At 47.1% G+C, this 11,783-nt stretch overlaps 1 protein-coding gene across 1 annotated transcript in view; it reads right to left on the bottom strand.

Moving 5' to 3' along the window:
- The window catches only part of megf11 (multiple EGF-like-domains 11), a 257,142-nt gene that overhangs the window by 29,049 nt on the left and 216,310 nt on the right, over positions 1 to 11,783 (bottom strand). Inside the window, exons 16-19 of the mRNA XM_063004150.1 lie at positions 11,369 to 11,497; positions 9,290 to 9,418; positions 7,074 to 7,202; positions 6,811 to 6,939 (exon numbers count right to left, since the gene is read on the bottom strand). Coding sequence (XP_062860220.1) covers positions 6,811 to 6,939; positions 7,074 to 7,202; positions 9,290 to 9,418; positions 11,369 to 11,497 — 516 coding nt within the window. The remainder of the gene's footprint in view (positions 1 to 6,810; positions 6,940 to 7,073; positions 7,203 to 9,289; positions 9,419 to 11,368; positions 11,498 to 11,783) is intronic.

The following is an 11,783-nucleotide window of genomic DNA, read 5'->3' as shown; positions in this document are numbered from 1 at the left end:
GTTCTACGTCATCAAGGGGTAGCGTTAGGCAGGCACGAGGTGGCCCTAAACGAGTTGGCGCAGCGGGTAGCTGCGCTCACCCTGCAGCCGCCAATTCTTAGGTCCGGTCCTGAACCCCCAGCCCACTCTCCTACCCACTCCGGAGGGTGTGGAAACCGCGACACCCCTATTTCGCCTCCCGAAAGGTATTCGGGAGAGGCTAAGAGGTGCCGTGGCTTCCTCCTCCAGTGTGCCCTTGCGTTCGAGCTGCAACCCTCTCGCTACCCCACGGAGCGATCGAAGGTTGCATACATAATATCCCTTTTGACTGGCCGAGCTTTAGAATGGGCTACCGCCCTCTGGGAGCAAAATGCTCCGGAATGCTCTTCGGAAAGCTCCTTTAAGGAAGCTATAAAGGAGACCTTTTTTCACCCTTCGGGTGGCCGTGAGGTAGGCCCTCGTCTACTCGAGCTTACCCAAGGTGCTCGGTCAGTAGCCGATTATGTAATCGAGTTTCGAACGCTCGCGGCTGAGTGCGGTTGGGACGAGGGGGCCCTTACTGCCATATTCCATCGTGGTTTGTCTGGTAAAGTGAAGGACGAGCTGGCCACCAGGGACCCTCCTACCACTCTTAAGGACTTCTATGTCCTGGCCACCGCCATAGACACCCGCCTTCGCCAGCGAGCCCGGGAACGGGGCACCTGTTCCCCGTTCACCCGCTCGCAGGTCTCTCCCAATTCTCCTCCGCCTGTCCTGGATCCTGAACCCATGCAGTTGGGGTCAGCTCGCGCTGGTGCCCCAACGGCTTCGGGTCCGCCTGCCCGACCCCGGCAGCCATTAAACTAGTAGGCCGCTCTCGAGCCAGGGACTCGGGAGTGAGCCGAACTACCATCCCTGTCCAAGGACTATTTCTGCAGGCCCGGTTGCTTTGGGGCCTGGGAGACACAGACCTTCGGGTCTGTGTGGATTCAGGCGCGGTGGAGAGTTTCATAGACATCAACCTGGTACACAGGCTGGGGATTGAGGTCCAACCGCTAACAACTCCAGTGTCGGTCCATGCTGTGGATGGCCGACCTGTAGCGGGCAGCCCGATAACCCACCAGACGCGACCTCTCACGTTGCGCCTGGAAAACCACGAGGAACGGATCACCTTTCTTGTGACTCACGTTCCTCACCTCCAGGTGGTTTTGGGGTATTCGTGGCTGCAAAGACACAACCCCCAGATCGACTGGGCCACCGGATCGATCTTTATCTGGGGAACGCAGTGTCGGGACTCGTGCTTACTGCAAGGCGGCGCGAGCCCCGAGCCGTCCGAACCCAAGATGGCGATTCCGGATTTGGCAGCTGTTCCTCCTGTGTACCATGATTTACGGGAGGTTTTTAGCAAGTCCCGGGCGCAGGACTTGCCCCCCCACAGACCGTTCGATTGCGCCATCAACCTTTTGCCCGGCACTACTCCTCCTAGGGGGCGCCTTTTTTCGCTCTCCGGTCCAGAAAAGGTTGCTATGGAGGAGTATGTGCGTGAGGCGCTCAAACAGGGGTTCATCCGTCCTTCCTCCTCCCCAGCTGGGGCAGGGTTCTTTTTTGTGAACAAGAAGGACGGCACCCTGCGCCCCTGTATCGATTATCGCGGTTTGAATGCCGTTACGATCAAGGATCGGTACCCGCTGCCGCTGATGGCCACGGCTTTCGAAGCCCTTCAGCGAGCATCGGTTTTTTCAAAGCTCGATCTTCGCAGCGCGTACAATTTGATCCGGATCAGGCAGGGGGATGAGTGGAAGACTGCGTTCATTACGCCCACTGGCCACTATGAGTACTCGGTGATGCCATTTGGGTTAATGAATGCCCCCGCAGTCTTCCAGAGATTTATCAATGAGGTCTTGCGGGAGACTCTTGGTAAATTCGTCTATGTTTACTTAGACGATATTCTTATCTTTAGTCAGTCCATCGACGAGCATATAGGGCATGTCCGACGAGTTCTCCAGCTCTTGCTCGACAACCATCTGTTTGTCAAGCTGGAGAAGTCAGTCTTTCACTCCCCCACGGTCTCGTTTCTGGGGTTTGTAGTGTCCGAGGGCACCCTGCGCATGGACTCGGCTAAAGTATCTGCTGTGGAGAAGTGGCCAACTCCAAGTTCTTTACGCCAACTGCAAAGGTTTTTGGGCTTTGCAAACTTTTTTCGGCGTTTCATTAAGAACTTTAGCTCAGTCGCCGCTCCGTTAACGGACCTCACAGGCAAAGGTCCGTCCCAATGGACGGTGCAGGCCCAGCAAGCTTTCGACAAGCTAAAAACACTCTTGACAACTGCTCCCGTCTTGCAGTTGCCCGACCCAGAGGAACCCTTCGTTGTCGAAGTGGATGCATCCGAGGTCGGGGCTGGGGCAGTTTTGTCCCAAAGAGTGGGGCCGGGGAAGAAGCTACATCCATGTGCCTTCTTCTCGCACCGCCTGACTCCAGCCGAGCGGAACTACCCGGTTGGAGACAGGGAACTCTTGGCCATTAAGTTGGCGTTAGAGGAGTGGCGACACTGGCTCGAGGGGGCCAAACATCCTTTTCTTGTCTGGACGGATCACAAAAATCTGTCATTCATCCAGCAAGTCAAGAGGATGAACTCCCGTCAGGCCCGGTGGTCCTTATTTTTTGGAAGGTTCAATTTTACACTGTCTTATAGACCGGGGTCCAAAAACGTCAAACCGGACGCTCTGTCTAGACAGTGGGAACCGACCAGGCCGGAGACCGGACCTGATCCCGTGATCCCCTCGACCCAGATAGCGGCCCCAGTCACATGGGGCATATCGAAGGTCATTCGGGATGCCCAACGGGCTGAACCCGACCCCGGTGGGGGACCTCCTGACAGACTGTACGTACCTTCATCCGTACGGCGTCAGGTCTTCGAGTGGGCTCATGCTTCCCCATTTGCGGCGCACCCAGGCGTGACTAAGTCCCTGGTCTTGCTGCGCCGAAGATTTTGGTGGCCGGGGATGGAGAATGAGGTACGTGACTTTGTCCGTGCCTGCTCTGTGTGTGCTCTTAACAAGAGTCCCAGAGAGCGCCCCAGGGGCCTTCTTCATCCGTTGCCAATACCGGCTAGACCGTGGTCCCACATTGCCCTGGACTTTGTGACAGGCTTGCCTAAGTCCAGAGGGTTCACGGCGGTATTGGTAATTGTCGACCGGTTTACCAAATCTTGCCTCTTTATCCCACTGCCCAAGCTACCATCCGCCATGGGCACTGCGCAGATCATTCTGAATCATGTGGTGAGAGCACATGGGGTCCCCTCAGACATTGTGTCAGATCGGGGCCCACAGTTTGTGAGCCAGTGCTGGCGGGCCTTTTGCCAACTTATTGGCGCGAAGGCCAGCTTATCCTCCGGTTACCACCCGGAGTCGAATGGGCAGTCGGAGAGGCTTATCCAGGATCTGAGCAAGATGCTCAGGTGCCTGATGGCAGGGAATCCGACCACGTGGTCGGATAAGCTGATGTGGGCAGAGTTTGCTCACAACACCCTGCATCATTCGGCGATCGGCATGTCACCGTTTGAAGCTCAGTTCGGGTACCCTCCTCCGCTCTTTCCTGAGCAGGAGCAGCAGGTAGCGGTCCCGTCTGTACAGCTTCATGTCCGCCGCTGCCGCGCCGCCTGGCGCAAAGCTAGGCAGGCACTTGTGGCCACCCAGCGCTCTGTGAAGCGCAAAGCTGACCGCAGGCGGCAGCCGGCTCTTACCTTCCGGCCAGGCCAACGAGTACTTGTTTCAACAAGGGATCTCCCCGTTCGAGGTGTTCCACATAAGTTGGCACCCAAGTACATTGGCCCGTTCAAGGTGGTAAAGCGGATTAACCCGGTGACGTATAGGTTGGAGCTTCCTCCCCGCATGAAAGTGCATCCAACCTTCCATGTCTCCCATCTCCGACCATTTATGTGCGGGGGAGTTTTACCCCCTCCCCAACCTCCCGCCCCTCGTATCATCCAGGGTGCCCCTGCCTTCACGGTTCGCCGGTTACTTGACAGCAGGAAGGTTCAGGGTAGTACCCAATACTTGGTGGATTGGGAAGGTTACGGCCCTGAGGAACGTTCATGGGTACCGGCTCGTCAGATCCTGGACCCTGAACTGATCCGCGAGTTCCGACGGAACCGAGCTGCGGGTCTTGGGACCTCAGGAGCTGTCCCTAGAGGAGGGGGTTCTATAACGAGGTCTGTGGTAGCTGGTGAACGTGCCCCGGGTTCCCAGCGAAACAGACGTTACAGAGCTCAGCAAACAAAGGCCTCTTATACCAGGCCTCCCAATTAGTGCTGATCACCCGCAGCTGTGGGGCTGACTATTTAAGCCAGCTCTACACAGCAGTGGGTGTCGCACCTTTGTTTGTTTTGTGGTCTCTTGTGGCAGCTCGTCCACACTGTTTTTAGTCATAGGTGGTAGCCCTGGTGGCGCTAGGCCATTCGGGTAAGTAAAACCGCAAGGTTTGAGGTAGTGAGGGTTTTCTTTCTGCCTCTTAGAAATAGTGTGGTGCGACGCCGCGCAGTCCTCGAACTGCTGTTTGTTTCAGCGCTAGCTTTAGCTTTAGCGGCTTTCACTCAGCGCTGTTTTAGCGTTGGTAGTAATTCCGGCATCAGTGCCTTTAGTTAATCGGAACATTGGATTCTCCAACCGCTGGGTGGCAACTCCGGAAAGCAATCGGTAGTCACGCCAACATCCCCGGTTCGAATCCACACTCTACAGTTGCTTAACCTTTCTCATTTGTTTCTCTCTTGTTTCAGATCGGTGTTCTTCAGCTTCCGTCGGAGTTTCCGATTGGGTTTTGTTTTGTTTTATGTTAGCTGTTTACCTTTTCTGTTGTCCTTATTAAATAAATAAAATATCTTTCCATATAATTTTACTTCTGCATTTGTGTCCCTTTCTTCCCACGTGACATTTTACCCACATTATTATACATTTTTTATGTATAATAAATATAAAAAAAAAAAATATATATATACAGTATATGTACGGTTATGTGAAAAAGTTAGGACACCCCATGAGAACCTTTGTCTTTTTGAACATATTTAAACATATGAACATTTGAGCTTCATTTGAACAGTACTGAGAGATGGAGCTTATATAACTAAACAAAAAAATGTTTTAATTACTTTTAAACACAAGTTGTAAAATGTAACGAACAAAAATGGAAATTTATTGTGAGGAAAAAGTTAGGACACCCCCACATTTAATACTACTTAAAATGTCTAAAATTAGAATCAGGTGCACCACATCAGCTGCAATGATTAGACCATTGTTAGAGGACATTGGAGTTTTATTTAAACCTCAGACATAAGTTTAGTTTGCCTATGATTGTTGAAGTGAGTGGTATCACCATGGTGAGATCTAAAGAGCTCTCTGAGGCCTTCAGAAATAAGGTTGTAGATGCATATTAGTCTGGGACAGGATTTAAAAAGATCTCAAAACAATTAGAAATCAGCCATTCCACTGTCCGGAAAATAATTTACAAGTGGAGAACATTTAAAACAACTGCCAACATGGCCAGGTCAGGCCGTCCTAGCAAGTTCAGCCCAAGAGCAGACCGCAATATGCATAAAGAAGTCTCCAATAATCCTTCAATGTCATCACAGGACCTACAGGTAGCTCTTGCTACTGTTGATAGGAAGGTACATGCATCTACCATCAGAAAGAGACTGCACAAGTTTGATTTTTTTTACGGGAGGTGTGCAAGGAAGAAACCCTTGCTGTCAAAAAAACATCAGGGCAAGACTAAAATTGACCAGAGAACACCTAGACAAAGACCAGGACTTCTGGAACAATGTGCTTTTTGGGCACAGTAACAGAAGACATCTTTGGCGCAAACCAAACACAGCATTTGAGCACAAGAACCTCATACTCAACTGTGAAGCATGGAGGTGGAAATGTCATGGTTTGGGGCTGCTTTGTAGCAGCATGGCCTGGCAAGCTCTCCATTATAGAATTTACAATGAATTCTTCACTGGATCAGAGGGTACTTGAGGAAAATGTAAAAAACTGTCCAAAAACTGAAGCGGAAGTGGATCATGCAGCAGGACAACGACCCAAAACATTCCAGTAAATCCACCAAGGAATAGATCAAAAGAAAGAAATTGAGACTTCTGGAATGGCCAGGTCAAAGCCCGGATCTTAATCCTATTGAGATGCTGTGGGCTGATTTGAAACGGGCTGTGCATGCAAGAAACTCCTCAAACCTCACACAGCTGAAGAAATTCTGCATGGAGTGGGAAAAACTTTCCACCAGTCGATGTCAGAGACTGGTAGATGGTTATAGGAAACATCTAATTGAGGTTATTTCAGCCAAAGAGGGAAATACCAGCTATTAGGGCATAGGGTGTCCTAACTTTTTCCTCACAATAAATTTCCATTTTTGTTCATTACATTTTACAACTTGAGTTTAAAAGTATTTTTTAAAATTTTTGTTGTTTAGTTATATAAGCTCCATCTCTCAGTACTGTTCAAATGAAGCTCAAATATTCATATGTTTAAATATGTTCAAAAAGACAAAGGTTCTCATGGGGTGTCCTAACTTTTTCACATGACTGTATATATATATATTAGTGTTTTAAAGGGTTTTTATTACCATTTTAAATTATATATCTTAAATTTGCAATTAGATCAATGTGCAGAACATTTTGCTTAAATGTCCTGGGGATGGAAATGGCACCGATTCGACGTAATGGCCCATAAACTTTTGACCTCTAGGCAAAAAGTAATAAAAGAAATATCTATAAGTGACAAATGTAGCCTGAAGCATAACCTACCCGCCCCCATCATCCCATATGCCTGTGTGTGTGCGTATGAGGAAAAAGCATGTGATTACCCTGGTCACAGCGGATGCCTTTGTACCCAGTGCTGCAGTAGCAGGTTCCAGTCACATAGTCGCAGGTGGCGTTGTTCAAGCACTCGCACAGCTGCTGACATCCATAGCCGAATGTCCCAGGAGGACACTCTGAATACAGAGCAATACACGAACACACAGCCACACCATGATTTATTTACACGCTTACGTGAAAGCACTGTCACATTTGCGAAACATGCCGACTCATTACATTCCCTAACACACGTACAACTGTAAGCACTCACTTTGCTCACAGCTGGCCCCGATGAAGCCTGTCCGACAGGTACACTGGCCAGTGATGTGTTCACAGTCTGCGCCGTTCTGACAGCGGCACACCTCAGCACAGTCTCGACCGTAGAAGCCTGAAGGGCAGCCTGAGCAAGAGCGAGAGAATGCATTAGCACGGGCACATAATCAGTGCAAGTTTTCTTTTAAATTTAGGGCAAAGTGGAATTGTAAGTTAGTCAGATTTAGAATTGGATGTCTGTGGTCCTTAACATAATGCTCTATTAGTGTCAAAAATATGACAAAGTCTGACTGCTTTGTACAGTAGGGTCCTGGGTTTGACTGAAGGTGTGGAGTTTACATGTTCACCCTGTGTCTGCGTGAGTTTCCTCTGGGAGCTCCGGTTTCCTCCCACAGTCCAAAGACACGCAAGTGAGGTTAATCCCAGATAGAAATTGTCCGTGACTGTGTTTGACATTGAATTTGAACTGATGAATCTTGTGTAAACAGTAACTACCTGTTCTGTCATGAATGTAACCAAAGTGTGTAAAACATGATGTTACAATCCTAATAAATAAATAAACTCTCACTGTCCATTTTATCAGCTCCACTTACCATATAGAAGCACTTTGTAGTTCTACAATTACTGACTGTAGTCCATCTGTTTCTCTGCATGCTTTGTTAGCCCCCTTTCACCCTGTTCTTTAATGGTCAGGACTCTCCCAGGACCACTATAGAGCAGGTATTATTTGGGTGGCGGATCATTCTCAGCACTGCAGTGACACTGACATGGTGGTTGTGTGTCAGTGTGTGTTGTGCTGCGTTGAGTGGATCAGACACAGCTGTGCTGCTGGAGTTTTTAAATACCGTGTCCACTCACTGTCCACTCTATTAGACACTCCTACCTAGTTGGTCCATCTCGTAGATGTAAAGTCAGAGACGATCGCTCATCTGTTGCTGCTGTTTGAGTTAATCATCTTCTAGACCTTTATCAGTGGTCACGGGGCACTGTTGGCTGGATATATTTTTGGTTGGTGGACTATTCTCAGTCCAGCAGTGACAGTGAGGAGTTTAAAAACTCCAGCAGCGCTGCTGTGTCTTATCCACTCATAAGTGTCAGTGTCACTGCAGTGCTGAGAATGACCCACCACCCAAATAATACCTGCTCTGTGGGGGTCCTGACCATTGAAGAACAGCATGAAAGGGGGCTAACAAAGCATGCAGAGAAAAAGATGGACTACAGTCAGTAATTGTAGAACTACAAAGTGCTTCTATATGGTAAGTGGAGCTGATAAAATGGACAATGTGTGTAGAAACAAGGAGGTGGTTTTAATCTTATGGCTGATCTCCACTTCATATGTGTAGAAGCAATATCAAAGTAGACTCATATGGTTTTGGTCCAAGGAGTCTTTATATTTCTGGCACATGTTCAAGTCAGATATTTCTAGCTAGCCGTGAACCAAAAATTCATAGAATGAGCTTTCAGAAACTTAAATGGTTTTTAAAAATCAATAATATCTGCCAGTATTAATACCTTGCATAACAGTAGATGTTTGACTTTTTCAGTGGCTTTATGCGTGTGTATGAATAGAACAGAATTAGAAATTCCCTACTACAATATAATATAAATATACTATAATACTATAATATAAACTATAATCTATAAACAATATAGAACGCAGTAGCACATGTTTCTGCAGCAACCGGGCTATGCAGTGTCCATCAGAAAGAGCATGTGGATTAATTGCACTGCATTAGAGGAGCAGTTATTTGCACACAGACAGTTTACACAGTAAAGACATTAAGCTAATGAATTCAGTGGAGCGAAACATTGCAGCCAAACACAAACCGATTTCATCATGCTTTAAGTATCATGGCTAATTTTAAAAATAAAGGAAAGCGAGTCCGAACTAAGATCAGTCAAGATTATAGTTAATGAATGGTAATGAGGGGACAGATTGTTGTTAAATGGAATGGGAGTTATTACAATGTGTTATTTTTGTGTGTGTGATATGACTGAGATAAGATTATAATGCATCCCTTATATAATCCCTTCTAAAAATACATTTACATTTCAAGACATTAGAATTGATTACAAGATCTCAGAATGATCCTAATTTATTTGTATTGCTTTGTAACTTCTGTTGTGTTTCCACAGAGCTGCCAGCAGGTGCCGCTGTTTGCCTTTGTGCAAAGCAAAATGCTTAAGACGTTTATATGTTGGAAAAAGACTCACGTTGTGTGCAATAGAGGCCTGTCCAGCCTGGGCTGCACCTGCACTCTCCGTCGTAGGCACTACACTGGGCTCCGTTGTGACAGTTGCATGAGTTAAGGCAGTCAGGGCCCCACTGCCCTATGGGACAGGCTGGAGATGCCAAAAACACAATCAATAAGGCTGAATCAAAAACGCTGTCATTAAATATATATGTTTCTACACACACTGTCCATTTTATCAGCTCTACTTACCATATAGAAGCACTTTGTACTTCTACAATTACTGACTGTAGTCCATCTATTTCTTTACATACTGTTTTTAGCCTGCTTTCACCCTGTTCTTCAATAGTCAGGACCCCCACAGAGTAGGTATTATTTAGGTGGTGGATCATTCTCAGCACTGAAGTGACACTGACATGGTGGTGGTGTGTTAGTGTGTGTTGTGCTGGTATGAGTGGATAAGACACAGCAATGCTGATGGAGTTGTTAAACACCTCACTGTCACTGCTGGACTGAGAATAGTCCACCAACCAAAAACATCCAGCCAACAGCGCCCCGTGGGCAGCGTCCTGTGACCACTGATGAAGGTCTAGAAGATGACCAACTCAAACAGCAGCAATAGATGAGCGATCATCTCTGACTTTACCGCTACAAGGTGGACCAACTAGGTAGGAGTGTCTAATAGAGTGGGCAGTGAGTTGACACGGTATTTAAAAACTCCAGCAGCGCTGCTGTGTCTGATCCACTCATACCAGCACAACACACACTAACACACCACCACCATGTCAGTGTCACTGCAGTGCTGAGAATGATCCACCACCTAAATAATACCTACTCTGTGGGGGTCATGACTATTGAAAAACAGCATGAAAGCAGGCTAAAACAGCATGTAAAGAAATAGATGGACTACAGTCAGTAATTGTGGAACTACAAAGTGCTTTTATTTGGTAAGTGGAGCTGATAAAATGGACAATGTGTGTAGTAACAAGGAGGTGGTTTTAATGTTATGGCTGATTAGTGTGTATATACTGTATATATACAGTATATATATATTGTAAAGTCTCCCAAAGCATTTTTATTTTTTATTGTCTTAGATTACGTAAATATACTACATAATTTCTTTGTTATGGCCAGTAGAGAGAAAGCCAATAGCCATACAACGTGTGTTTACTCAACACCTTAAATATAGTCTCTTTTAAATCCCTTTGGAAGGACAAACAAGTCCTTTGTGAGGTCTATCATTATGATAAATATGTTTTAAGGAATGGTGCTCGTGTCAAGCAGTGGTGAAATACGCTCACCCATTACCCCTGTGATCTAGGATATAAATCACCAGCAGTGCCAGTTGGGCATCTACATACAGATATTTACATTTTATCCAAAGCGACTTACAGTACTGTGACAGTATACAGTCTAAGCAATTGAGGGTTAAGGGCCTTGTTCAAGGGCCCAACAGTGGCAACCTGTCAGTGGCGGGACTTGAACCAGTGACCTTTTGATTACAAGTCCATTAACTTAACCGCTGCGCTACAACTGATATGATTGTCTCAGGGGGTGGCCAAGGCCCTGGGATGGATTTGCAACCTGTCTGGGGTGTGTTACTGCATTGCGCCTAGGGATTCTGGGGAAAACAGACCTACTGTGACCCTGACCAGGTTAAAACTGTGGTAACGTGTAAATAAAATATGTTGTTAAACTGGAAAAGAAGGTTGTCTAAAATTACCATAGGTATGATTGTGTGTGTGTGTGTGTGTGTGTGTTTGCTCTGTGATGGACTGGCGACCTGTCTGGGGTGTTTCCAACCTTTCGCCCAGTGAATTAGACCCACCACTACCCTGAATACAATAAAGTGGTGGTATAACAGACAATAAAGAATGTATGTATGTTAAGAGAACACTGAGTGAACCCTTTGAACAGCTGCATAATAAGTTTGTAAAAGTGAACACCCTTTTATCAGATACTAAAATGCACTAATGGCCCGAGACAGAAGAAGAAAGAGAGTGTGACACACACAGGTGGAGAAAGAGGGGGGGGGGGGGGAGGAAACAGAGGGCTGACAGAATGACAGAGAGGAAATTTAGGGAAGTTAATTGATTCATACCCTGTGAGCAGTCACTGCCAATCCAGCCGGGGAGGCACTGGCAGGAGCCGTCAATGGGGTTGCAAGTGCCGTTGTTCGTGCAGACACACGCTTCTGCACAGGCTTTTCCATACCTGCCACTGGGACACACTGTCAATGACACAACACATTCAGCACTTTATTATACTCCAGTATAAACAAGGCCAGTGCTTAAAATGTACCTCAGCAGTACTTTCTGTGTATATGCGATTACAGAAATACCTGCACAAATTTATAAGGTAAGATAAGGTAAGGAAGGGTAAGGTAAAGTAAGGTACGGTAAGGTTGGGTAAAGTGAGGTAGGGAAAAGTTAGGGTAAGGTAAGGTAGGGTAGAGTAAGGTAGGCTAAGGTAAGGTAAGGTAGGGTAGGGTAAGATAAGATCAGGTAAGGTAAGGT

The sequence above is a fragment of the Trichomycterus rosablanca genome, chromosome 11 (genome assembly GCF_030014385.1).
Source record: "Trichomycterus rosablanca isolate fTriRos1 chromosome 11, fTriRos1.hap1, whole genome shotgun sequence".
Taxonomy (NCBI): domain Eukaryota; kingdom Metazoa; phylum Chordata; class Actinopteri; order Siluriformes; family Trichomycteridae; genus Trichomycterus; species Trichomycterus rosablanca.
This window is presented reverse-complemented; position numbering and strand designations above follow the sequence as displayed.